The 25,938-nt window shown below is 32.9% G+C and overlaps 12 protein-coding genes across 12 annotated transcripts; 6 read left to right on the forward strand and 6 right to left on the reverse strand.

The window, feature by feature from the left end:
• Positions 1-68: 68 nt before the first annotated feature.
• BX664DRAFT_322257 (mitochondrial carrier domain-containing protein) lies at positions 69-1,616 on the forward strand. The gene is made up of 6 exons (XM_051543459.1): positions 69-178; positions 257-318; positions 398-459; positions 589-691; positions 770-1,120; positions 1,187-1,616. Exons 1-6 carry the CDS (start codon positions 159-161, stop codon positions 1,546-1,548), a joined length of 960 nt encoding a protein of 319 aa, XP_051405425.1. The 5' UTR covers positions 69-158; the 3' UTR covers positions 1,549-1,616.
• Positions 1,617-1,854: 238 nt separating this feature from the next.
• On the reverse strand, positions 1,855-2,739 carry BX664DRAFT_322260 (uncharacterized protein). Its single transcript, XM_051543460.1, has one exon. It carries the CDS (start codon positions 2,673-2,675, stop codon positions 2,238-2,240), a length of 438 nt encoding a protein of 145 aa, XP_051405426.1. The 5' UTR covers positions 2,676-2,739; the 3' UTR covers positions 1,855-2,237.
• Positions 2,740-4,205: 1,466 nt separating this feature from the next.
• Positions 4,206-6,230, forward strand: BX664DRAFT_29059 (uncharacterized protein). The gene is made up of 7 exons (XM_051541894.1): positions 4,206-4,280; positions 4,368-5,097; positions 5,177-5,284; positions 5,385-5,511; positions 5,598-5,704; positions 5,775-5,889; positions 5,974-6,230. The coding sequence occupies exons 2-7, from the start codon at positions 4,375-4,377 to the stop codon at positions 6,156-6,158; spliced, it is 1,365 nt and encodes a 454-aa protein (XP_051405427.1). The 5' UTR covers positions 4,206-4,280; positions 4,368-4,374; the 3' UTR covers positions 6,159-6,230.
• Positions 6,231-6,417: 187 nt separating this feature from the next.
• BX664DRAFT_382330 (putative telomerase inhibitor) lies at positions 6,418-7,462 on the reverse strand. Its single transcript, XM_051549031.1, has 2 exons — positions 6,815-7,462; positions 6,418-6,748 (listed from the first exon to the last, which is right to left on the reverse strand). Exons 1-2 carry the CDS (start codon positions 7,363-7,365, stop codon positions 6,661-6,663), a joined length of 639 nt encoding a protein of 212 aa, XP_051405428.1. The 5' UTR covers positions 7,366-7,462; the 3' UTR covers positions 6,418-6,660.
• Positions 7,463-7,637: 175 nt separating this feature from the next.
• BX664DRAFT_322264 (uncharacterized protein) lies at positions 7,638-8,727 on the reverse strand. The gene is made up of 2 exons (XM_051543461.1): positions 8,548-8,727; positions 7,638-8,481 (listed from the first exon to the last, which is right to left on the reverse strand). Exons 1-2 carry the CDS (start codon positions 8,653-8,655, stop codon positions 7,792-7,794), a joined length of 798 nt encoding a protein of 265 aa, XP_051405429.1. The 5' UTR covers positions 8,656-8,727; the 3' UTR covers positions 7,638-7,791.
• Positions 8,728-9,254: 527 nt separating this feature from the next.
• BX664DRAFT_29127 (kinase-like domain-containing protein) lies at positions 9,255-11,191 on the forward strand. The gene is made up of 6 exons (XM_051541937.1): positions 9,255-9,569; positions 9,647-9,754; positions 9,830-9,975; positions 10,039-10,082; positions 10,154-10,896; positions 10,968-11,191. Exons 1-6 carry the CDS (start codon positions 9,389-9,391, stop codon positions 10,970-10,972), a joined length of 1,227 nt encoding a protein of 408 aa, XP_051405430.1. The 5' UTR covers positions 9,255-9,388; the 3' UTR covers positions 10,973-11,191.
• A 1,759-nt stretch (positions 11,192-12,950) lies between these two features.
• BX664DRAFT_322267 (major facilitator superfamily domain-containing protein) lies at positions 12,951-14,945 on the forward strand. The gene is made up of 5 exons (XM_051543462.1): positions 12,951-13,349; positions 13,456-13,615; positions 13,692-13,776; positions 13,838-13,919; positions 13,997-14,945. The coding sequence occupies exons 1-5, from the start codon at positions 13,039-13,041 to the stop codon at positions 14,850-14,852; spliced, it is 1,494 nt and encodes a 497-aa protein (XP_051405431.1). The 5' UTR covers positions 12,951-13,038; the 3' UTR covers positions 14,853-14,945.
• A 400-nt stretch (positions 14,946-15,345) lies between these two features.
• On the reverse strand, positions 15,346-18,131 carry BX664DRAFT_290228 (uncharacterized protein). The gene is made up of 5 exons (XM_051541875.1): positions 18,034-18,131; positions 17,689-17,972; positions 16,526-17,528; positions 16,295-16,433; positions 15,346-16,222 (listed from the first exon to the last, which is right to left on the reverse strand). Exons 2-5 carry the CDS (start codon positions 17,919-17,921, stop codon positions 15,423-15,425), a joined length of 2,175 nt encoding a protein of 724 aa, XP_051405432.1. The 5' UTR covers positions 17,922-17,972; positions 18,034-18,131; the 3' UTR covers positions 15,346-15,422.
• Positions 18,132-18,521: 390 nt separating this feature from the next.
• Positions 18,522-20,082, forward strand: BX664DRAFT_273382 (uncharacterized protein). The gene is made up of 4 exons (XM_051541215.1): positions 18,522-18,691; positions 18,763-19,081; positions 19,173-19,402; positions 19,466-20,082. The coding sequence occupies exons 1-4, from the start codon at positions 18,550-18,552 to the stop codon at positions 19,879-19,881; spliced, it is 1,107 nt and encodes a 368-aa protein (XP_051405433.1). The 5' UTR covers positions 18,522-18,549; the 3' UTR covers positions 19,882-20,082.
• Positions 20,083-20,135: 53 nt separating this feature from the next.
• On the forward strand, positions 20,136-22,373 carry BX664DRAFT_290234 (HAD-like domain-containing protein). The gene is made up of 3 exons (XM_051541876.1): positions 20,136-21,532; positions 21,657-21,914; positions 21,994-22,373. Exons 1-3 carry the CDS (start codon positions 20,168-20,170, stop codon positions 22,312-22,314), a joined length of 1,944 nt encoding a protein of 647 aa, XP_051405434.1. The 5' UTR covers positions 20,136-20,167; the 3' UTR covers positions 22,315-22,373.
• A 3-nt stretch (positions 22,374-22,376) lies between these two features.
• On the reverse strand, positions 22,377-23,428 carry BX664DRAFT_322272 (uncharacterized protein). Its single transcript, XM_051543463.1, has 4 exons — positions 23,276-23,428; positions 23,050-23,134; positions 22,728-22,919; positions 22,377-22,664 (listed from the first exon to the last, which is right to left on the reverse strand). The coding sequence occupies exons 1-4, from the start codon at positions 23,422-23,424 to the stop codon at positions 22,551-22,553; spliced, it is 540 nt and encodes a 179-aa protein (XP_051405435.1). The 5' UTR covers positions 23,425-23,428; the 3' UTR covers positions 22,377-22,550.
• Positions 23,429-24,690: 1,262 nt separating this feature from the next.
• On the reverse strand, positions 24,691-25,896 carry BX664DRAFT_253663 (G-alpha protein; the record flags this gene model as incomplete). Its single annotated transcript, XM_051540320.1, has 3 exons — positions 24,691-25,294; positions 25,389-25,725; positions 25,779-25,896. 3 exons carry the CDS (start codon positions 25,894-25,896, stop codon positions 24,691-24,693), a joined length of 1,059 nt encoding a protein of 352 aa, XP_051405436.1.
• Between the last annotated feature and the right edge of the window lie 42 nt (positions 25,897-25,938).

Raw genomic sequence — 25,938 nt, forward strand, 5'->3', positions numbered from 1 at the left:
TTAAAAATAATAAAAAAAAAATGGCTCAAAGGACTGAAATATATTTTTTTTTATCTCTCTTTTTTTTTTTTTTTTTTCTCTCTCGATTTCAGTAACCGTTTTGATAAAGAACCAATGTCAGTTTAGTTCATTTCGTTTTTATCTATACTAAAAAAGAAATGACGACTAAAAATTTAAGGTGATATTATATATATATATATATAACTAAAAAAAATATATATATCTTATACTATATATATTTTTTTTTCTTTTGTAGCAACCAAACACTACATAGCAGCCTTTATAGTCATCAGTCCCTTTTTGGTCAAATCCTTCAAGGTACAAACCACTCTTTTCAAATGAGAACTAACTTTTTAACTTTTTTTTTTTTTTTTTTATTTATTTTATTTTATTTTAGCCAATAGGACAGTAGTTGCTGCTTCATGTGCGGCCACCTCAAGTGTTTTGTCAGGCTTTCCTGTAAGTGTACCCCTCCAAATACATTCTTTTTCTTATTAACAAATTTATAATTTTCTTTTTATCGCATGCACGCATACACACATACACACACACACTCTCTCTCTCTCTCTCCTTCTTTTATCTACTTAGTTTGACTCTGTGAAAACAAGGATGCAAACTCATAGTTATGACTCTATCATGGCATGTGTAAAGACTACTTACAAGGAAGAAGGTGCCCGTGGATTTTTTAGAGGTAAATGAATAATAATAATAATAATAATAATAATAATTAATAGTACAGTATATTGCCTACTAATTTTCATCTATCTAGGCATCTTACCACCTCTTGTAACTGTCAGTATGATAAAATCAGTCTCATTCACTGTATATGAAAGTAGCAAGACCTTCTTTCGAACACATACAAGTCTACAAGGTGATACTCTTCGAACAATGACCCCTTTAGCAACTATCAGTGGTGGTTGTAGTGGTGCGTTTGTGGCTTTCCTTAGTTGTCCTTTAGAACTAGTCAAGATACAACGGCAATTGGAACAAGTTTTATTAAAACAACAACAGGCAGTAGGTAACGCTGTTACGGTAGAATCATCTAGTTGGCGAGCAGCAAAAAAAATAGTTCAACGAAAAGGTATTTTTGGTCTATGGAATGGACTACCCTGTCATTCTGGTAAGCTATCATATGTGTAACTTAAGATGATTTATTTATATCTTATTTATTGTTGTTGTTGTTTAGCGAGGGATACTCTTGGAACAGCATTTTACTTTGGCAGTTATGAAACAACAAAACGATTACTCTCTGGACCAACTAAAGAATCAGGACCATTGACACATTTTTTCGCTGGTGGGATGTGTGGTGTTTTATCATGGTTATTTGTATTTCCTATAGACTTAGTCAAATCTGTGATGCAAAAGGATGTGATGATGACTGAACCAAAATACAAGAATGCGACTGAATGTGCCAAAGATATTGCTCGACGTCAAGGTGTTAAAGGACTATACCGAGGTTTGACAGTGACTCTCATTCGTGCCTTTCCTATCCATAGTTTGAACTTTTTGGTATATGAAGAAGTACTTCGACTTATTCCCTCCCTTTAGTTAGATTTCTTTTTTTTTTTTTATTATTATTTACCATATTTAATTAGACTTATAATTCTTCAATTTAGACTAGAAAACTTCATTATAGATAGACAATTAATAAATCTTGATGTTGATGATGATGATATTTATACTTTATTTAGAATTTAACATTCATTTTTAGATAATGATAAATTGAATCTATGAGTATAGATATATCTCTGCTTTATGATTTGATTTAATTTTTTGATATAATGTAAACAAAGTAACATCCGTTGATGATGACGATAATCATGATGATGTTGATACAGTAGCAAGATCACCGAAGGAATATACAAAAAAATTTTTTATTGATAAAAGTGTATGTATAGAATGAGAAATGAACTGATATGAATTATGAATAATATTACAGGGAAAATAAAACAAAATTCAACTAAACTAAATATGCTTATGTATAAAAAGAGAGAGAGAATACTAAAAATCGAAGCCACCGCCATCATCGAATCCACCACCGCCGTAATCATCGCCATAATAATTATTCACTACAGTTGTGTCGTTATGATCGAATAAGGCGTCCCCCACTGCATAACCAAGTAAGCCAGCACCAGCACCCATCAACATCGTACTAAAGAAGAAAGATATAGCAAATGAGTCCATCATAATCATAATATCTATTAGAAAGGAATTTTTTTTTCTTTTTCTTCTTCTTCTTACCTTCCCATACCACCCATTCGACCAGAGTTACCACTACCTCCAAAAAGACCACCAAATCGACCTTGTTGTTGTTGTTGTGGCTGAACATAATAAGGTTGTTGTTGAGGATAATAAGGCTGTTGTGGTTGAGCATAATAAGGTTGTTGCTGTTGTGATGATCTGTAAGAATCCGAGCTATTTAATGGACGATCCAAAGGATGTTCCCACTGTCGAGTGGCAGTAGGAGTATAGACATAAAACCATCGATTGGAAGAAGGATCGAATTGTGTAATCCAACCACTTGGTAAGTTTCTAGTATCAGGATTTCCTTGTCCAGGCGGAGATGGAGGCGCATATTGCTGTTGTTGCATATTAGGATTAGGTGTATAAGGTGGAGGTGCTGATGAATAAGTAGATGATGATGATTTGGATTTATTTGATGAAAATAATCCCATTTTTTTTTTTTAATAAAAAATAAAATTCTAATAAAAAAGTAATCAGAAAAAGAGAAAAGAAGAGAAAAGAAATTACTAATAGAAAAATGAGAAAAATCTTTTACTTTTATAGTCTAAAATTCATTGCATTATTATTGGTTCAATTTCAGATGACCTTCATAAATTCTCTTGGCCTACGTGATAACCAAATCCCTTTTGCCACACTTTTTAAGAAAAATGCTTTAGAAAATTCGTATCAAAAGAAGGTAATCAAGAATCGCCAAGAACATCATACATTATTGCAAAAGGAAATATGGACATCATCACTTTGTCTAGCGTGAAGAATTGAGCCACACTCGACCGACCGGACAAGGAAAAAAAAAAATTCATGCTTGCACAGAAAAAGTCTCTAGTCACCTGTGAGAGAAGGAACGAAGGGTTTGTTTTCATACCCAGCAACAGACCTATTTTTTTTTTTTTTTTTCTTTGTTTTCTTCGTTTGTTCATTCACCAACCTCCCACCAATTCACTCAATATAATCATGTCACCTTTATCAGTACCACCTTCAGAGACAAATCCTGTTGGTTTTTTTGGTGACAGCACAACAACAGCAAGCCATTCTGATTCTGCCAATCATTCGACTATGGACGACAAAGAAAACACGGTAAGTGAAGATCAGGCACCATGGTAAAAAAAAGAAAAAAAGATATATTGTATTAACTATATTTTCTTTTATTAGCATTCTCAAGATACGACTTCTTCTAGACAAGTATGTATTTTTAGGTCACAAATAAAAAAAAAAACCGAATGGATCCGCACACACATTTGTCATTCCTTTATATTGTACTGATCATTATTTCTATATAGATCGACAACTCGTTACTTGATGATATTCTCAAAAAAAGGAGTGAAAGAACAACCAAAACACCAAAACAGGTAAAATAACAAAGAAAAGGCGAAAATGAATCTGATACTGATTTATATATATATATATAGTTCACTCAATTCTCTATGGAACTCTTCAAAAAGGTTCAAAAATGGAGTTCTGAAAACTCAAACTTGGTGCCACTTTCCAGTATGATGATGACAGATCGACAGTAAGTAAATTATACCACTTATTCTTCTGACTTGGATGAACTCTTATCCTCCTTTTTTTTTTTTTCCTTAATGAAACAAAAATAATAGAAAATCTGAAATAAGTGAATTGGTTTATGACTATATGGTACTCGTACATGAATCTAAAAAGGAAATGGATCAAGTAAGTGAATAAAAAAAAATAGATTCAGAAGGCATGATAAAAGCCAACTAAACAAACCCTTCTAATGTCTTTCTATGTAGTCTTTGGAACCGAACGAATTGGAGAGATATAGACAAAACCTACATATTAGCGATGTTATATGGCCACTCTTTCGTATTTTACTTGAAGTATCCATGGATGGCAAGCAAGAGACTGTGATTGGGGAATTTTTCATTTGGGTTACGAATCAAATGGAATTTGGTAAGATTGAAAGGAAAACAAAAATATTAATGGTATAGAAAATGACTAACACTCCTTATCGTTTTAGTACAACCAGAATTACCTGTATCAGATTCGGATGAAAAAATCAATTGGAAACATATTCAAAGGTAAATAATAGAAAAGAACAAAGAAAAAAAAAACTAGGGCAATGCACTCTTTAACAGATTTCTTTTTTCATTTTTGATCAATGCAAGTCTCATTATGAATGCTGAATTAAAGCAAGCTCTTTTGGAACTCAAGCAACAAGATCGTGATGATGAATATAGTTCACTAGTAAATCTACTCTCCAAAATACCAAAACTTCCCAATAGTTATTCTATATACAGTAAACAATCAGGATGGACAGTTCTCTGGAAAGAGTGGCACGCAGAAGTGGAACTTGTGTGGAAAGAATATGAAAGGACCGGATTGTTCGACGAGGACTCATATGATTCGAATGGACTTCATATTACGATTCAACTTCTTATGGGTGATCAAGACACAATTATGGGCCAGGATGATTTTTATAAACGAATGTTGGCAAACTTGATATATACGGATCCCATGGAACATCAATTTGATATGGCATATATAGCAACACATTCTTTTGATGATCATATGGATAATTCAATTGAACATATTTTGGTTTATTATTTACTCACTCGTCGATACCATGAACTATTAGGCGCGATGGATGATTATCTCTGGTTACAAACACATTTTGGTCATATCTTATTTGCGGCTGGCTATCTTACATCAGGTCAAGACGAGCAATTACAAAAATCTTTAGTGACAAAAACAATCGTATCAGAACAAATCACTGAACCAATCCATTATTTGATCAAATTATATGCAAGTACTATAGCTCAGGAATATGGTATGTGGATAGAGGCAATGCAATGTCTTTTGTCTTGTCAACCTAATACCGAAGTTTGGATTCAAAAGGTAAACATAAGCAAGACATCAACACAAAAAAAAAAAAAAAAAAAGAACAACACTAATCATCCTTATTGTTTACAAATAGTTACTTGGTGATCCTCCATTGGCTTCCGAAAACATTAATTGCCTGATAAATGCATTAGATTTTAGTATTACACATCATTTGATTAAAGTTGAAATAGTATTACATTCGGTAAGTCTATATATATATATGCAAAATAGTAGACGAAAATAGACTGATCATTGTTGATTTTCTTTTCTTTCTTTATATTTACATGACGGGAAAACTAAAGGCCATTGCAACGCGGTATGAATCCAATCAAGATTTTGTCCTTGCTGCTACTCATTATGCTGATGGTAACAATATCCAAGCTCTAGATACCTTGGCAGCAAAACATTTGGAATATTATTTGGGAAATGGTAAATTCATTCTCTTTTGACATTAATAATAATTATATACTTATACATATTTTATATGTTTTCATATGTATTTATATATACGTTAGGAACTCTACGGCCTGTGGTGACTGATTCAAAGTATATAAAATTAGTGGATCAGAGTGGTCCTTATTCATTCTACCGTCGATATGTTCAAGTACGAGCGAATATCAAAGTAAGTTGCAAAAGGATTGACGTTCCTGATTACGTGAAATAACTTGTTTATATATATATTATACTGGTAGGAGGGTCAACTTGATGATGCTTATCGAACAATCATGACATTACTGCATAGTTTGGAAAATGCATCTTCCAAATACCGTGTTGTATTACTTGTTGATATATTTGATATTATTCGAGGTAAGTGGGTCACAAACAAAAGAAACATGCGTGATGATTAAAAAAAAAAAAATCTTATGAATGATTTTATCTTCTTGTTCACAGATTATCGACGTGTAAACAAACAAGAAGCTCAAGAACTATTGTCACAACTAGAAGTTGCCACCAAGGAACCTACCGAAAAGGCATTCTTTGCAGTGTATTACAAACAATCCCACTCTGATACGATCATTGCTAGGTTACGAGAACGATTAGGATTTAGCCTTGCTGCGGATGCTCTATCACTTTAGATATAGTGCTTTTATTTGCTGTTGTGTTTTATCTCTAATAAAAGAAACGTTGATTTTATATCATAAAATAGATCTGGACATTGTAGAATAGAAAATTTACCCTTTCTTCAAAAGGAAATTTATATTACAAGGGATGAAACTAACAACAATAGATGATAGTGGATGATGATGGATGACATAGTAATGGATGATACGATGAATAGGTGATGAATGATATATGTGGTGATGGATGATGGGACTCTACACTAATCGACATACTCAATTTCTAACATGAGTAAACAATATGAATGTTGAATTAAATTTTGATATATATAAAAAAAAAATTCTAGAGAATTGCCAGAGAAAGTTTATTTGGGATACTAAGAATAAAATTATGTATGAATATTATGATGAAGATGATAAAATGCCAAAAAAAAAAAAAAGAAAGGAATAAAACTATCAATATGTGAATCTAAATTACAAATAATATATAAATTGGGGGGATGCTGGATGAGGCAATAATTTAAGCCTTGATACCAAGAATTTCGTTCAATCTTGCAGGATCATGTTGGGTTGCCATTCGTTTCGCCTTTAAGAATTTTGCACGGGCACTATGTCAAAAAAAAAAAAAAAAAAAGTTCAATACTAAATATTTTACATTCACTTGGTTTACTTACGCATTTCGCAAAGGCATGGGGACAGGTGTTTCCGTTTTGTCTTTCTTTTCCTTTTTGGCCTTCTTTTCAGCTTTGTCCTTCTTTTCCTTTTTATTCTTCTTTTCCTTCTTTTCCTTCTTGTCTTTCTTGTCCTTCTTGGCCTTTTTCTTCTTCTTCTTCTTTTCATCTTCGTCGTCATCAGTTGCTTTTCGTTTTCTCGGGTTGGTATCATCTTTGTTGCCATCGTTGTCTTCTTCTTCTTCTTCAGTAGGATTTGACACTGGAGTTGTTTCTCGACTATTCAGATCAGCCAAAAGACGAGAGAAAGCATCAGTATTTCCTAGCCAATTTTCAGTTTGGTTCTTCTTGGCACCCAATCCTAAAGTATCATCCTTTAATTTGATCTTGACATGTTGTTGATTGCCGTCTTCATTCACACCAAGACCTTTACCAGGAGCCCAGCCCATCTTGGCCATCATACGGAAACCAAATTTCGATGTATCATTACTCCAGGTAAGATTATTAGGATCCATTGATATACGTTGCTTTGTTTTTTGTCCGGCTAAACCCATGTTGTTTTGTCTATGTGTTCTATATCGAGAGTTATGTTGATCTTTTTGTTGTTGGTTATATAGGGTATGGATGTATAAATTTATTGGGAACAAAAAAGGAAGAAAAAAAAAAAAAAACTTTTTTTCCAAAAAAAAAAAAAATCAAGCAGTCCTCTAGTTCTATTCAGTAGCAAGCGGTCATTCAATTGCTATCCAATCAACAAACTTTGACTCGTTCTTTCTTTTTTGTTTCAAATAAGTCGAGAATTCAGGAACATGAGTAAAATACAACAGTCTTTATTAATGAAGTCATAAATATATAAATATTGATATATATATATAAAAGGTAATAATGATAATCTAAAAAAAATTATCAATAAAAACAAGTATGATAAATGAGGAGAAGAAAGGAGATAGAAAAAGGGGAATCAAAAAAAAAAAAAAGGTTCATTGAAGGACTAAAGAATAAGATTGTATACGTTGTACTAAACCACTGACTTCATCTTGACATAATTTAACTTCCTGATCCATATCTTTCTTTTCATTTTGATTACCAAGTTCTATGCTATCTAATAAAGTTTGTAATTCTGCCTTGATTCTATCTACAAATAATTGAGTTGTTCTGATTTGTTGTTGTTGTTGAATGTTGACTTGAGATATCCATTGTTGTCGAGTTTCAGTTTCATTTTCCACATGATTGATTATAATATCAGCAAACCATTGATTCCGAAGTAAAGTTTGTTCCAATTGTTTTTTTATAGAGATAAGCTCTTTTTTCAAACATTGTTGTTCATGTTGATATCTTTTATCGAGATCTTGTAAAGACTGTTCCAATATCTTTTGTTGTTGTTTCACTCTAAGTTTAGCAAGTACAGCAGCATCCCGATCCTGACCTAATTGAGTTTCCTTTTTCTTGAGTTCGTCTAATGTTTTACGTGACATTAAAGCATCGTCTTTGAGTTGTTTGACTTGAGCTTCTAATTCTTGAGATTGTTTTTTGGTATAATCCAGTGCTTCTTCTTTGGTTTCTAAAAGTTCCATTAATTCTTGAATATGAGTTCTACATTCTTGATTAGATTGAACATATTCTTTGCCATCATTTTCATTTTTTATTTTTGCTTCTCGAAGACTTTCTAACTATTATATATATAAGATGATTCATGTTCAATATATTTTAATATTTATTATTTTGACAACTTTTACCTGAACTTTAGTAGATATCATATCTTTTTGTAATATTTCCCAAGTATCTTGAAGTTCTTCAATAACTCTATTAGATCTTGAGTTTGATAGTTGAGTTGTTGCAAGCATGGAATAAATAAAGTGAAGAAGAAGAAGAAGAAAAATTAAAGAAATGAAATTTGTCCGGGAAAAGAAAAAAAAAAAAAGAAAAAAATTGCTGTAATCGGTAGTTCAAAATATATATAGTGTTCATCAGAAGAAAAAAAAGATCAGAGTGCGTCTGCATTGAAGTCCTCCATTTTCATTCCCACCGGCCTTTTTTTTTTTTCTTTTTTTTTTTTTTCTTTTTGCTTTTTTTCTTTATCTTTTCTAAACATTATATACATTACTTCTTCTTCTTTTTTTTTATTTTTATTATTATTATTATTTTCTTTTTATCTTTTTTATTTTATATATAAAGATAAAAAGATATTGAAAAAAAAACAAACAATACAACAACTTTTTTTTTTTTTACCGTCTTGTGTACATCACTTTCTTCATTGGTCACTTTCAGTTGAAAGTATACATAGGGAAATCAGCTTTTTTTCTTTTTGAAAATCACTATTGCCGATTCGGCTTAACGGCAGTTTGATTTTTCATAAAGAAAAGAAGAAGATACAGCCTTATATATACACACTGCTAAATTGACTATTTCTCAACTTCTTAAGTCTTTATTATTTATTCCCCTGTTATCACCTCCTTCAACCTTTTTTTTTTTTGATTAGTTACCTTACTTATTATTGTATTATTATATACTTCCTTTTTTTTTGGTTACCATTCTCTTTTATATCTTATTTTTTTATTATCTTTTCTTTTTACCTGAATGACCGCTATTAACAACAAAATACAACAATCAATCCTACCTTTATCAACTTCCTATTGTTTGACAAACTCTTCCTTGGAAAATAATCGATCTGAAATCAATGATCAAGATGTTATTATTGGTGAACAATGGATTGTATTGGCAAAAATTGGTGAAGGTTCCTTTGGTGAAGTCTTTGAAGGTAAGAAAATAAATATTAATCTATTTTGATATTCACCTTTTTTTTTTTTTTTTTTTTTTTTGTTTTTTTTTGTTTAGTGAAAGATATCAATACTGGTCGCCATTATGCTGTGAAAAGGGAACCACGTTCACATCTCTCTCAAATCAAACATGAAAGTATTCTTTATGATATTTTGGCTGCTGGACGTAAGATTTCCTCTCTTTCTCCCCTTTAAAGTATATATAGAAAACATGATCTGATTTTTTTTTTTTTTTGGATAGCTGGTATTCCTCAATGTCATTGGTATGGAAGACATGAAGAATTTGATTGTATTGTTATGGATCTACTTGGGACAAGTTTAAAACAGTTACGACAGTCAGTACGGCATATTCCTTTATCTATTATCAAGGATCTTGGATGTCAAATGGTAAGATGATATATTAAATATATAAACATATTCCCTAATCACTATCTTTATTTGTCTTAATAGATCGATATCTTGGAACATATACACAATCGTGGATTATTATATAGGTACATATCATTAAGAAATATTATTATTAAGGATTAACATTGCTTTTTTTGAAACCTTTTTTTTTTTTAAGGGATGTGAAACCTGATAATTTTTTATTCTCGGAATCATGTCGATTACCAGGCTACGATAAATATGATGATGATGATAACAGCAACAATAATGCAGAACGCAAATGGGAATATGAATCTTGTCAACAAGTTTTTGACACGTGGAAGGAAACAAAACCAAAACTGTATGTAGTGGATCTAGGTCTAGCATCTTGTTGGCGCAACTTGGAGACAAAACAACCTTACCCTGAATGCAAAAAACGAATTCGAAACAAAACTGGCACTGCGCGTTATGCATCTCTCAATGTACATCGTGGAAAAACACCTGCTCGAAGGGATGATATGGAAAGCCTTGGTTATTTATTAGTGGATCTTGCTCTTGGTTCTTTACCTTGGACTGGAATACAAGCTAAGTCTTCAAAAGCTGGTTGGGACCGTATGCATATGATGAAAGAAAATATTCAAATCGCTGATTTGTGTTCTGGTCTTCCTAGTGGATTTATGACTTTTATTGATTATACACGAAGACTTGGATTTAATGATCAACCTGACTATCAATACTTACGGCAATTATTACTGACGGCATGTGTACAAAATGGACAATCAATTACTGCAACAACAACAACAATTAGTGGAAACAAGACAAAACAAGATCATCGATATCAAAAACGAGGTTGGCGGACTACAGAAAAAATAAAGAACAAGAATTATGAAGATGTGTTTCACATGGATGATCTTGCACACGATCTCCCCATTATTTCAACAAATAAGAAACTATCTACAATCATATCTACTTCTGGAAATGGCAACGACAATGGTGGAAGACGGCGAAGGAACTCTAAGAAATCAGTTTGGTCAAATGGTGGACGACAACAACAACAACAGCAACAACAGTATTATGGAAGTACCCAATCATCCTCTCGTGGTTATCAAAATGGAAAACAACAGCAACCTCGTTATCAAGCACCGCATCAACGTACGTTTATATCAAAGTCAGATCAACTATCATCAACGGAAGACTCACGAAACCAACAACATGGACTAGCCGATCCTTGGAGTCGATATAAGTCATCATTCAATTATCATCACACTTCTCATTCTCATCATCAACATCATTTTCAATGGCAGCAACATGAACGAACGAATTTGGTGTAAATGCTATTTTGGATGATTACACTATTAGTTATTAGTTTCTTTTTTTCTTTTCTTTTTTTTTTTATATCATATAGTGTTATATCCCCTTTCTCTTTTTTCCTTTTTTGTTTTATTTTATTTTGTCCATGATCAGTTATATTCAAATACATTTCACGTCTTCATTTATTCTTTTTTTTTTGAATAAATCATGGAAATCTTTTAGAACAGATTCAAACCTTTTTTTTTATGATGATCGTTATTTCTCATGCTATTTGTTTATTTGTAGTACAGAAAAAAAGTAAAAATGAAATATACCTATCACAAGATCAAAGTCTTTCTCTCGATAAAGGAAAAAACGAGATTTCAAGATTGACAAAAAAAGGAAACGAACAACCCACTGACAACGAGATTAATGCTACTTTCTAGATTGGATTTGGAGAACGGGAAAAAAATGATTAAAAGTGTGAAACGTTTTTTTGTCTAATCTCTTTGAATGTGATTACTAGTTTGGAATGTCTTTTTTTTTTTTATCTTGATCTTCATAAAGGAATAGGGAAACATGACAACTGAAGGTTGATCTACAACCAGCAGAGACGGAGATGAAGTGTCAATTCTTTTCTTGGGTATGACAAATCAATGAGCGACTGCTGAAGCCACCATCATCCAATGATTGCGAAAGGAGTTCTATACTTCGGGTAATCAGGGAGAAAGACATGACCTGATGTAATAGTAAAAAAATCTTTTTTTTTTTTTTGGTTCGTCATAATCCTTACTTTAGGCGCCGGCCAGTATGTTGGTGATACAGTGTACTACTTAACATATTCTTGTCATCAAACTTCACATGTTGATCCAATGAGTTACTCAAATCGTCATCATCATCACTAGCAACCAAAAAAAAAAAAAAAAAAAAAAAAAGATATGAAAAAAGGTAATAATACTATCTAAAAAAGGATGTTTTCTGAAAAATGATAAACAAAGATCATCCCTAAGTATGAAAGATAAACTATTCATTGGAAGGGAAGTTTCCTTTTGTTCTTTTTTTTGTTATAGTAATTGTCAAATTCGCACTCCTTTTAAATTGGATCAATGAAACATCGACTTTTTTTTTTTTTACCTTCATCCACCAACAAAAAAAAAACAAGTTGGGGTAACCCTGGCCTACCTATTTTTTTTTTTTCTTTCGTTCCCGAATATCGTTTCTTTGTTTTACTTTATTTTTTGTTACACAAAGGTCTTTACTGGGAATAACCTGGAAAAAGCACCAAAAAAGGATTCCCCACCCCCACTTTCAACTTTTTCTCTCATAAAATCATGATGTTACTTATAATCATATTGAAATCATATCAATCATCAACTATAGAATAGTATGAATTTATCATCATCATCATCATCATCATCATCAATATAATTATATATGGTAAAAAAAAAAAGAAATTTATTCATATCGTCATCCCTTTTCTTTTCAACCGATTTACCCGTTCATTCCTACTTGTACGACTTTTTTGAGGGAAGAAAAAGGTAAATTCACACTCGGGCAATTAAAAGAATACCACTTCAGTTGTCTGTAAAGTGCGGGGAAGCGGGGTGGAATGGCTCTCACCCGCATCGGAAAATGAACTATGTCATTAAAAGAGGACCCTTTTTACCCAAAAAATTTTTTTTCTCTTTCTTTCACTCTTTCTTTACTTTTTTTTTTCTTTTTATATATTTATAATTATATATTTATTTTATTTTTTTATTATTACTTTAAACATACAAATACATATATACACACATGACTACACCTTTGGAAAACGAAAAAGTACTTGTTTCCCAGGCATCTGTCAATTCATTCGCACGTCAACCTGAAGAACATTTGGAAACCATGACCAAGGAAGATTTGGAAAATGAAAAAGCCGTTGAAAAAAAACTGGTGAGAATCTTGGATTATCGTTTATTGATTTGGTCTTTCTTTGGATATTTTGCTAATGGTCTTGATCGAAACAATATGCCCAACGCTTATACCAGTGGTATGCCTGAAGAACTCAATTTACAACAATATGAATATAACTGGGCTGTTACTCTCTTCTTTATTGGTTATGTTACGTAAGTAGATGTCATATACATAAAACTATTTCTTTTTTTTTATTATTTTTCTAATCATTCTCCCTTCCTTTTTTTTTTAAAAAAAAAAAATAATCTATCTATATAGACTTCAAATTCCTTGTAATGCTATTATCACTCGGGTTCGACCAAGTATCATGTTACCATTCATCATGTTTTTATGGGGTGCCGTTGTATGTTTTATGGCTTTGGTGAAGGATTATAGAGGATTATATGGTCTTCGTATTTGTCTTGGTATCAGTGAAGCAGTAAGTTTAAGGGGAAAATATGATTGGTAAAAGGAACTAGCTGACTAATAATTTAAACTTTTATTACCTGATTTAGGCATTTTACCCAGGTATTGTCTATTTACTGGGATCTTGGTATACTAAACAAGAATTAGGTGCTAGAACTGCTGTATTTGTAGCTGGTAAATATTTTTTTTTGTTAATACTTTTATCTTACTCTTCAATAACTTTTTTTTTTTTTAGGCTCTCAAATTTCTGGTGCGTTCAGTGGGATCATCAGTGGTGCAATCTCTACTACTTTGGATGGTCATAATGGAATGAGAGGGTAGGTCATAAAAAAAAAAAAAAAGAGAACCTTTTGTATAGAAATATACTTATTCTTCATTTTTTTTAACTTTCTAGATGGAAATGGTTGTTTATTATCGAAGGACTTATCGCTGTGTTCATCTCTATTTTTGGATTCTTTGTATTGCCAGATATGCCTAACAACACCAAGTTCATTACTGGAGAACTCCGTGAATTGGCTTTAAAGCGATTGCGTCGTGAAGGCAAGGAAACTGTGGTATCTGGATTGAACTGGGTCACTTTCCGCAATTTGTTTGGATCTCCTTATATTCTCATCTATATTATGGTATTCTCGATCATGCAACTTGGTATGGGTATCCTTCAACAATTCCCTATTATTTTGAAGCAAATGGGTTACCCAACTTATTTTGCCAATTATATGCAAGCACCTCTCTGGATCTTTGCTGGTATTATCATCATCACCCAAGGTTTTCTTTCTGACTACAAAGGTGCTCGTGTGTGGCATATTGTTGGTGGTGGTTTGTGGACTCTTTTTTGGTACATCATCATGGTTGCCGTCAACGGTGGTAACCTTCCCGTACCTCTTCTCTTTGTGTGTACCTTTATGGCCGTTCCTGTGCTTGGTATCTCACCAATCATGATGACTTGGCTCAATGAATTCTACTCGGCTGATATGGAAACTCGTGCCTTGGCCATTGCCATGACTAATTCTATTGGTAATCTTGCTCCCAATTTCGCTAATGTCAAGCTCTGGTATGTGGAAGATGCGCCTGCTTTCCGTCTTGGTAAAATCGCCACCATGTCTCTACTTGCCGCGATGATAGTCCTGGTGACTGTCATGTATGCTCTTCAACGTGCTGGTTGGTTGCTTCCCAAGCCTGCTCGCAAGATTGAAACTGAAACCATCGTCTCTGACAAAGTATCCAACGAACGTGATGATGGATTCGCTTAGTTTAGTTTAGTTTAGTTTAGTTTATTTTTTATTTTTTATTATTTTGTATTTCTTATTTTATGTATTTTATGTATTTTTAGCTTTCTATAGTAATAATAAAGGAACTGTGTTCTATTCAATCATCATCAAATATATCATCCTGTAATCACTATCGTATAGTAACTATGGTTGGGAATTCTTATTCTCATTTCACTTTTGATATCTCTTAAAGAGTAATTTAAAAAAATAAATGTCATTATTGTCATTCAATGATCATCCAATAAAATCATCATCATTGCATTTCTCTTAAAAAAACAGTCTAATATCATCTAATAGTTTTATCAGTTACCTTGCCATTTAATGAGCATCACAAAATTTTACCGATTTTTTGTCAATATTTGCCTGATGATGACAATTGGTTTTTACAGCCAAAATTTTCAAAAAAAAAAAAAAGTAATAGTTCATAACAAGAGAAAAAAGATTTTATTGATTTTCCTGATAACTATATACATTCATCAACATCAAGAATAAACAATTAAAATAATAAAAAATAAAAAAAAATAACAAAGAAAAAAAAAAAAGATAAAAGTATCATGGAGAATTTGTTTGCAGGGGTTGGGAAGAAGTTCTAATATGACTAGTGGCGACATTATTACTTGACCTTGATAAACCATCATAACTTGTAGACGTTGTAGAAGAAGAGGGGCCTGGAGAAGCAGGAACCTGAGAAGTAGTCTTGGATGAAGAAGAAGGAAGCACATGGGGAAGATCATCAGAACCAGTATCATTAAAAGCACCTTGTCGACGTATTTTTTCCATAAAACCAATCACACGAGCCAAATCCAAATCAGGAGGATCACTTTCAATAGCTAAAGTCAAGGGTTCCACCAATTCATCAATCTTATCAATAGGTAAACTACAACATGCTGCAATCAATCGTTTGCATTGTAATTCCTTTTCTGCTGTTTCTGCACGTAGTCCATCCACATATGTTTTGAGCGCATTGTTGTTAAGAGTATAAGCACTAATCCGAGCTCGAAGTTGAATCACCTTATCCACGTTATCATTCTTGATATCAAACATAGAGTCAATATTCTGATCTACATCAAATTGCAGCACTGCTTCTTTGTCCAATGTTTCATTGTTCTTTTGTAGTAAAACTTCTAGTTCATGCCATCCTGTTTCCAAAGCTTGATTAAGATTTCGCACCTTCTGCTGTCCTTCTGCAAGGAGTTGTGATTGTTCTTGTCGTCTTTCCAATTCTTTTCTTGCCGCTTCCAATGCTTGTGTTGTCTTTTCCAATTGTTCTTCTGTTTCTTTCAGTTGCGTTTCTCTTTCTGATAGCTGGCCACCATATTCTTCATCAAGAGCATCCACAATCTTTTGTACAGCTATAAAAAAAAAAAAAAGGATCCATCAGTAAACACAAACAAAAAGGAATTCTTGAATTGAATAATTCTTACTTGCAACAATTTCTTTGCCACGCTGACTGGATCCTACAGACCTTTTGGCAAAAAGAGTAGCAGAGGGTGGTACTTTGAGTGTTTGATCGGTATTGTCGTTATCATAACTGGTAGTTTCTTTTGTACTCTTTGATAATTGCTATGTTATCAAATAAATAATAATAAATGGTAAGTCAATTGAATAGATAGATAATATTCATTTTGAAATATATTTTCTCTTTCAATATTTACCTCTGACATTGTATAATCATTTACCACCAAACCAAGATTGTTTTCAGAGGCAGGGTCAGCTCCAGCATCCACCAATAATTCAACCATACGTTTACACTCCAACCTTGCAGCAATGCTAAGTGCAGTATCACCTTGAGAATCTTGCATATTCAACAGAGTCAATTTACCACGAGAAGCGGAAGGAGAAACGGGTGAGGATGATTGATGTGCGGGTGGTGGTGATTTTTTATCCAAGTGATGTAATAAGTGATGCATATAATATAAAGCTGCTATGTCGCGACCACTGATACCAGTGGTGAGAACAGTGTGGTGGATGACACTACGATGTTTGTGATCGGTGATGTACATTGAATTTTCCAAAAGCTTGAGTAATTTTCGAAAACAATCTCGATCAAAGTTGTTGGTAGCTGCTACACTTTGCATCAATGGTGTTTCACCGTGATAATTTTGTCGACAGACATCTGCTCCATGGCTGATCAATTGTTCCACCGTATTCAGTCGTGCAAGTGCTGATGCCCAATGTAGTGATGTATTCCCTTGTTCATCCAATGCCAGATCAAGATCAATTCCTTCAGATGTTCGTAGCAAGTCAGGAATATCAACATTATCATCAGAAAGAAAGATAGACATGAGAATGGCGCGATGTTTGGATTCAGCAGAGTTGTCACTGGCAGTTGGTTCAATGGAAGGAGGAAGATCGATACGTGCTTTCTTTTGTACACGAGATGTGTCACCACTATCCATATGTCGTTGTTGTTGTTGTTGTGAATTTCCTGATGGTAATGCTGATGAAGATCCCGAGGCAATGGCTAGTTCTCGTAATTCTCGTTTCTTCTTTGATGGTTGTGTTTGTTTGTCATAGAGTTGTGCTTGTTCTTTGGTCAATACGTGTCCCTTTTCATCAATATTTCCAGCCGTTGCAGGGTTAAATTCAATCATTGGTTTGACAAGATCATAGACATTATAGCGTTTGGCCAAATCTATACTCGTTTGAAGAGGAATCCTATCCAAGATAAAAAATGGAAAGAGTTAAAATAATAGAAACAAAAAAAAAAAAAAAAAAAAAAAAAAGAGAGAGAGAGAGTAGACGAATTGGAAAGTTTTACATTTGCTATCATTCGGTTTTTTTTTATAATCCTTTTCTTTTGTTTTGTTTTACATACCAAGTACCCTGAAATTTGCCATAACCGCCTTGCACCTTTTCGTGTTCACCAGGTAGAATCTCTCGTTCCAAAATCTTTGTTCGTTTTCCCTTTTCAATACCAGCAACCTTAAGGATTTGTGTAGCATTCATATGTGAATCCACTCTTCTTCTCATGATAGTTATATTGTTGACCACCATTTCGAAGACTGCTACACCAGAATAGACGGCTGTATAGATACGAGGAGTTGTCATGGAAGATATATATATATAAAAGAAAAGGAAGAACTGGTTCTACTCTATATACTATCAAATGAAATAATTAGTATACAAAAGCCAATTGTTTATCTTTATATATATTATTTACTTTCAGAGATAGGATAATATGGGTCGTTGGATATGAAAGATAAGGTACACAATATAAATATGTATATAAAAAAAAAAAGAAAGTGAAAAGGAAAAGAGCTTTACAGCGCGCGTTTTTTTTTCTTTTTTTTTTTTTTTTTTAGATGGTCGAGAAAGAGCATGAGGGTGACTATGACCTGTTCAATATCCGCACCAATCAAATTTGTTGTTTCCGTTTGTTGTAAGTGACAACGTGGATCATGAACTCTGTATGAATCCATCAACTTGAAATACTAACATGATCGGTTTAATACTTACGATTGATATTATCTCTATTGATTTACTCTCTAAATAAATAAAGACCATAAGTTAGTGACCAATCAAGCTATTTGGTTTCATAGTCTCTTCATATCCCGCTCATGCTAGGTAGCAAAAATCTGGTAATGTTTCTTTCAAAAGTTTTCTTTTCCGCTTTCTCCTTTTTTTTTTTTTTTTTTTTTTTTTTTTTTTGCACTTGTACCTCTCCTTCCCCCCCTTGATGCTGCTATCTGTCTTTTGTAGACCTATTCGCAGATCTTTATTACCACCATTATCCATTCATAAACGTTTTATTCGTCCAAACTCAATACCCACAAGACAACCAATATTTCCAACTAATACCGTTGATCTGAAATTACGCTGTAAGCGAATAGTATTTTTCAAAATTCAAGTCTTTCTAATCTTATATATATATATTTACGTATATTGACAGGTACAGAATTCGATCAATATGGAAAAGTCAAAACAACAGCTGGTGATATTCGAAAATCAGAATTTTGTCAACAACATTCATTGATGCCTCGAGATTTACGCACTATTGACACTCGTTCCCTTAACCAGAAACCATCTATACTTGTACGATCCGAAGCTATTTTGATCAACATGGCACATATGCGGGCACTATTGAAAAGTGATATGGTGGTTCTTTTTGATACCTTTGGATCGACAGATAGTTATAACAAAAGTGTGTTTGTCCATGATCTTCAAGAACGACTTCGATCACAAAATGATCAACTTCCATTTGAATTCAAGTAAGTTTTGTATAATTTATTATATAAAAAAAATATTATATATATATATATATATATTCTAATACATTTTAATTTATTTATTTATATTTAGAGCTTTGGAAGCTATTCTCATTTCAGTAACGTCGTCCATGCAATCGGAACTGGAAGCTTTGGAAGGACCTGTCAATAGATTACTCAGCGATCTTGAAGGATTGGTGGATATTGAAGAAGGGGTTAATCAAGAAAGATTACGGGATTTATTACAACTATCAAAGAAATTGTCCAAATTTGAACATGACGTATCTTCTATTCGGGATGCTATTGATGAGTTATTAGAATATGGTAAGTAACATAAGAGTATAAACTAGATGGAATATTAATCAATATTTTTTTTTTTTAATATAGATGATGATTTAGCAGCAATGTATCTTACAGCGAAAAAATCTGGACATCCAAGAGACGCATCGGATCATGAAGAAGTAGAACTTTTATTAGAAGCCTATCTCAAACAAACAGAAGAAATAACTAACGAAACATCAAGATTGATTTCTAATATGAAATCTACTGAAGATGTTGTACAACTAACACTGGATATATCTCGGAATGCTTTGATGTGGTTTGATATTCGATTGACTATGGTGACTCTATCAGCAAGTGTAATAAGCGTTTATGGTGCCTTATTTGGAATGAATTTTAAAAATTACTTTGAAGATGATCCATTTGCTTTTGGTCTTGTATCTGGAATAGCTTTAGTATCTGGTGCTGGTGCCTTCCTTGTCACTTTACGAAAACTCAAAACCTTAGCTAGAATTAGATCATAGAATTACCTCAGATATTGATTACCTTTTATTTGTTTGTTTTGTATATAGCTTAGACATTTTTTTTTCTCCCTTCTCTCTCAATTTTTTATATATAATATAAAAAAAAATTGTATGTGGATCAAAAAACCTTGTGCCTTTTTCTTCAATTTAGGTTGGTTGGACATGAGTCACTGCGCGGTGATCTAAAATTGATAACAAAACTATAGATTTGATATTTTCCCTTCTTTTTTTTTTTTTTTTTTTTTTTTTTTTTTTTTTTTTCTTTATCTCTCTCTCATTATTATCAATGAAGTTTGGAAAATACCTGGAAGATCGAAAAGCACATCTTCCTGTTGAATATGCCTCCAACTGCCTGGACTACAATGGCTTGAAACTATTTTTGAAAGAAACTGTCTATGCTAGTTCCATCAAGATCAATCCTACTCAACAACAACAATTGCCTTTTTCCCAACTGGTATCACAGAGACTAGGTCAACTTCAACAATGTGAAGTACAATTTATTGACCAACTGGATATTCAAGTGAAAAAAGTCTGTGATTTTTTCCAACAAGAATCTGCTCGCTTAGTCTCGGAAACAGCTACTGATCAATACACACCTACTGATCTGTTACAAAAGATATTGACCTTGGAACGGTTTGTATTTCTCAACTATACTGGTATCACCAAAATCCTCAAAAAGAACGATCGTCATTCTGGATTAGCTTTATCGGAACCTTACCTGCATTGTATTGCTCAACTACCTTTGGTCAAAGCTGAAGACTTGACTCAATTGAAACAGGTCGCCATGAACAAACTTCAACAACTACATACAGCGGTTGAACAACATTCATCGTTATCTTTTTCACCAAATATGCTTCGTAGTCGATCACAGTACAAGTTTACAGCCAATGCAGCTCTACCTCCTACCTATGTAGGTCCCAATCAAAAGGTACTCGTGTCCTTATCTGGTCCTCATGGTACAGATATTGTTGGTGCTGTATTAGAATGCCTTGCTCGACATCCTTGCGCAATTGAAGATTTCATGTTATCAAGACTTTATCACAACGTGACTTTTGGTGTGCTGATTACCCTGCAATCTGACAATGTGACCGTATTCCGTGATCTAGCAGAAGCAGCGCAACAATGGGATGCTACCTTGACTTTTGATGTACCTGATTCTCAAGCAACTGAACCTTCTATTCGTCATCGTGAAACCAAAGAAAAAAAGAAATCTGATTCTGCCATAGCTGCTATTACGGAAGAACAAATCTATTTGCCTGCATCTTTGGAAGAAGCGCCTTATTCTGGACGAATCAAGTATGCCGCCAGTATTTTGAATCAAAATGGACTGGAAGCTACCTTTTTAAGCGAATGGACACAACTGTTATTGAAGCATCGCATTTCGGTAGAGAAGTTGTCTCGATTGGATAAAGGTCATAGCTTATCATGTGCTGATTTACGACTCAGTGTGCCTACCACAGTGGATATGGATATTTTACGCAAAGAATTGATTGAATTGTCAGCAAGCTTTGGATCCGATGTTGCCTTACAACCTGATGATGTATTTAGAAAGAACAAGCGTTTGGTGGTGTTTGATATGGATTCGACTTTGATTCAACAAGAAGTAATTGATGAAATCGCTAGATATGCTGGTGTTGTGGACAAAGTGGCAGTAAGTTGAGAATTTTTTTTCTTTTTTTTTTTAAAAAAAAAAAAAAAAAAAAAAAAAAAAAAAAAAAAAAAAACTCATCTATATGTCTTTATACTTTTTACTAATTATATATATATATATATAGGCCATCACGGAAGCCGCTATGAATGGTGAAATTGATTTCAAGGAATCTTTACGTCGTCGTGTTGCTCTTTTGAATGGAACAAGTGTCAGTGTTATTGAAGATGTCAAGAAAATCCTCACTTTTACCGAAGGCGCTCGATTTTTATGTCGTGCACTCAAGAAACTTGGATTCAAATTGGCAGTTATTAGTGGTGGATTTATGCCATTGGCTTTATATGTAAAAGCTGAATTAGGTTTAGATTATGCCTTTGCGAATCAGGTAATAATAATAATAATAGTAGGGTTTATCATATTGGATAACAGGAACTCATCGATATTTTTTTTTCCTTTTGGTTTAGCTCAAAGTATCATCGGATGGATTGACATTGACGGGTGAAACCACTGGACCTATTGTAGATGGAATTCGAAAAGCAGAATTATTGGAAGTGATTGCACAAAGCGAAGGCGTGACCTTGAATCAAGTGATTGCTGTAGGGGATGGTGCAAATGATCTATGGATGTTGAACAAAGCTGGTCTTGGCATCGCGTTCAATGCAAAACCAAGGGTTCAAGAACAAGCTAGAGCAAGAATCAATCAAAAAAGTTTGAAATATGTCCTTTCTCTACTTGGTTATTCAGAACAAGATATGGAACAACTGGGTGATGGTCGTTTACAATAGATAGATAGATAGATAAAATTGTATAGAATAATTATAGATTTATCAATAAAAACAACTTGAAATATGTTTATTATTGTCAAATAAATACATCTTGACTATACTGATGGGGTGGATAATGCGAAAAAGAAGGAGGGAATGGAATAAGTGAAATGATATATGAAGATAATAGAAAAGATTTATTGCATAACTAACGACAAAGAAGGAAAAAAGTGGTATGGAGATGATATCTAGATGAATCATGATAAATGTTTTCGATGATCTTGTATAGTAGAAGGTGCCACTCCAAATTCAGCAGGTAAAGTATGTCCAGCTTCAATACAGATAGCCTTTATAGAAGCAAAATGATGAATCTATTAAAAAAAAAAAAAAAAAAGATGAGAAAATAGTTGATGTTAAGTATTAAAAATATTTACCGCGTGAATACAACAATACCAAAGTTCTCTACCAAAAGAGGAAACAAAAGGATAATGAGTTGGATCGTTTGGATCAATGGAGGCGGATAAAGTCACTGGGTATTCTAGTGGTATGTCACGTATTTCAAATAAGGATTGTTGTAGTTGTTTCAATTGTTGAATAGCTTGAGCTCGATCCACTTCCATTGGTGTCTATAGAGACAAAAAAAATTTTTTTTTTATTTCGTTGTTATACAACAAATAATTCATATATTAATAACGCTAATCAACAGTTTAACATTCATGTTCCATTTTCACTATTCTTTCTTTTTTTTTAACTTACATTTCTTGCCCTTGCATCGAAGTCAATGGTCCAATGTTCGCCTTTTGCTTGTTTGATCAGTTGAATAAAATGATCATATGAATGCCTATCAATAACCAATAATGATATGAAGGTTGAGAGACAAAAGAGAGAAAGATAATTAAAAAAAAAAAATAGTAAACTTCATCAGTACTGGCAAAGTTTTTCAAGTCGTCTTTTCATAATAATTTCTAAAAGAGTTTATTACCGTACATGTTTCCCAATAGTGCTATATGGCATAACCACTGAAGTTCTTGTATATACATCGTCAGGTAAATGAGATATCATCTGAATGGCTTGTTGAATATTATTGTACGCAACGTCATGAATATGCATATTTTTAAAACAATTTGTCATGAGGAAAGAAAAAAAAAAAGAAAAGGAAAGAAAAAAAGAGACCCGAGGAAAATCTCATGCGGTGACTTAAAATTGTATGGAAATCCATCCCCATCAGGAATTGATCAGCAGATGAAAGTCATAAATCAACCTGATGCATAAAATACCCCACTTCCCTTTTCTTTTTTTTCTTTTTTTAGTTCTTTCGTCAGCTTTTTTTTTTTCTATGCTTAATATACTTATTTCATCATCACAATTAATATATACTTGTGATTATTCTAAATGAGGATGATGATTTATCTAATAGGAAAAAAAAATGACCATTGAACTATCACTTGTAAATGGAATCCTTCCGAAATTACATGTCTTTTAAAATACCGCAACCAACAAGACGTCTTGTTGCGCAATCTTACACAATAGAGAATCAAACAATAGATTCGGTTTCTATAAGTAACGTTTATTATATTATTCCATCATCATCACAAGCGCTGTCAGTCATTATTATAGGAAACATCTAATCTTCTATCATTATTCACTGCCATTATTTTTTTAACAAGGATCATCACTTTCAGAACCGCCATCATAGAGAAGCAATTGCATCACTTATACAATGCCGCCAGTTATTCAGTCATCATTCAATCATACCATCATCCATCATATATTATCCACTCATCCACTCATCCACTCATCCACTCATCCACTCATCCACTCATCCACTCATCCACTCATCCACTCATCCATTTATCCACTCATAGTTAACCAGCCATTCAATCATCATCAACCACCATCATAATTGGAAGCAACGTTTTAATTTTTTACCACCAAGACGGAAAGAGGAGATCATCGGAGGTATATTGCGACTTCAAGTAGTTAGGGGATCAAAGTAAAAAAAAAAAAACCTGTTCCTTCTTTATACATTGCGGGGTGCGCATCAAAAAAAAAAAAAAAGACCCTGGAGGAGGGGAAGAACATCGTAAATATATAGGGTTACGAATAAGGATGAAACAATAAAGGCAAAAAAAAAAAAAAACAACTAATGAGTTTCTTTTTCTTTTTATTGATGAAAATAGTAAGGATCATTACAAGAAGAGGGATAATGTATAAATAAATAGATAAATAACTAAATAAATAAGAGACTTGATACAAAAAAAAAAAAAAAAAAAAAAAAGAAGGAAAACCAATAAACGCTATGAAGATAAAATGAAGAATAAAAGGAAGGAGATAAGATAGAGAGATTAAGGGGGGGAAGGAAGATGTATATATATATAAAAAAAGGAAATATTATAACTACAGGAGTCCAACATCCCTAAGTGTATCGTGGGCTACAATATCGGAGATGGCAGCCATAACAAACTTGATTTGCTTGGTATCTGTAGCACAGGTAAAGTGAGTGTAAATCTGTTTGACACTTTGACGAGTATTGAGAGAAACAAAACGTTGTAATAAGAATTGACAAGCCAGTTCATATTTGTCTCCACCCATGTAATCAGCAAAATAATTGGCCAATGGACTGTGGGGTAGCTTCTCAGCAAATAGATCAATTTTGTTCAAAAAGAGAATGATAGATGTCTTGATAAACCATTTCGAGTTGCAAATGGAATCAAACAAAGTCAAAGCTTCTTGTAATCGATTAACATTGGAATCTTCAGCTAACATTTGGTCGTATTCAGATATGGCCACCAGAAATACAATAGCTGTAACATTTTCAAAACAATGGATCCACTTTTTACGTTCAGATCGCTGTCCACCCACATCAAACATTCGATATGTCATAGAGTCAACAACGAAGGTTGTTTCGGTGATTCCTGTTGTCTTCACCCTTGATCGTAATACATCTTGATCGCTTGGAATATATTGTGGACTACCAATACGCGTAATAGATTCAAAATAACTATAAAAAAAAAAAAAAAAGAAAGAAAGAAAGAAAAAACAAAGAAAATGAGAAAATTGAGTTTTAACTTCCCAAAAAAAAAAAAATTACTTACTATTTTGCAGAATCATTCAATTGAAATTCATTGGATCTTGAGATACATTTCTTAACACCTTTATCTTCCCATAAACAAGCAATAGCATCCACTACATCTTGATCCATATGTTCAACTTGAGGAGGCATTTCCATTAGTAATCGGGCATTAAATTCATTATGTGGATTAGTGAAGTCAATACATAATCGATGCATTGCTTCTAAAGTCACCTTCATAGATTGAATTGTATTTGAAAAGATGACTTCCTTGAAACTTTCTCTTTCTTCAGGTGTATATCCACCATCATGAATCAATTTCATTTGTTTTAATATAGTAGATTTGCCTGATTCACCAGCACCTATTATTATCAATTGTTACTAAAAAAAATCATCCTCACTTTTTACACTTTACCTAATAACAATAGTTTGGTTTCACGCTTTAAATTGGCACGATCTCTTTTAAGCTGACTTTCAATGGCATCATTACGTTGTTTTTCTTCAAGAACTTCAGTAGATTGACAGCAACCCATAATACTTATTCTTAGATATTAAAAAAAAAAAAAAAAAAAAAG

The sequence above is a fragment of the Halteromyces radiatus genome, assembly GCF_025201355.1.
Source record: "Halteromyces radiatus strain CBS 162.75 chromosome Unknown BX664scaffold_1, whole genome shotgun sequence".
In the NCBI taxonomy this organism is placed as follows: domain Eukaryota; kingdom Fungi; phylum Mucoromycota; class Mucoromycetes; order Mucorales; family Cunninghamellaceae; genus Halteromyces; species Halteromyces radiatus.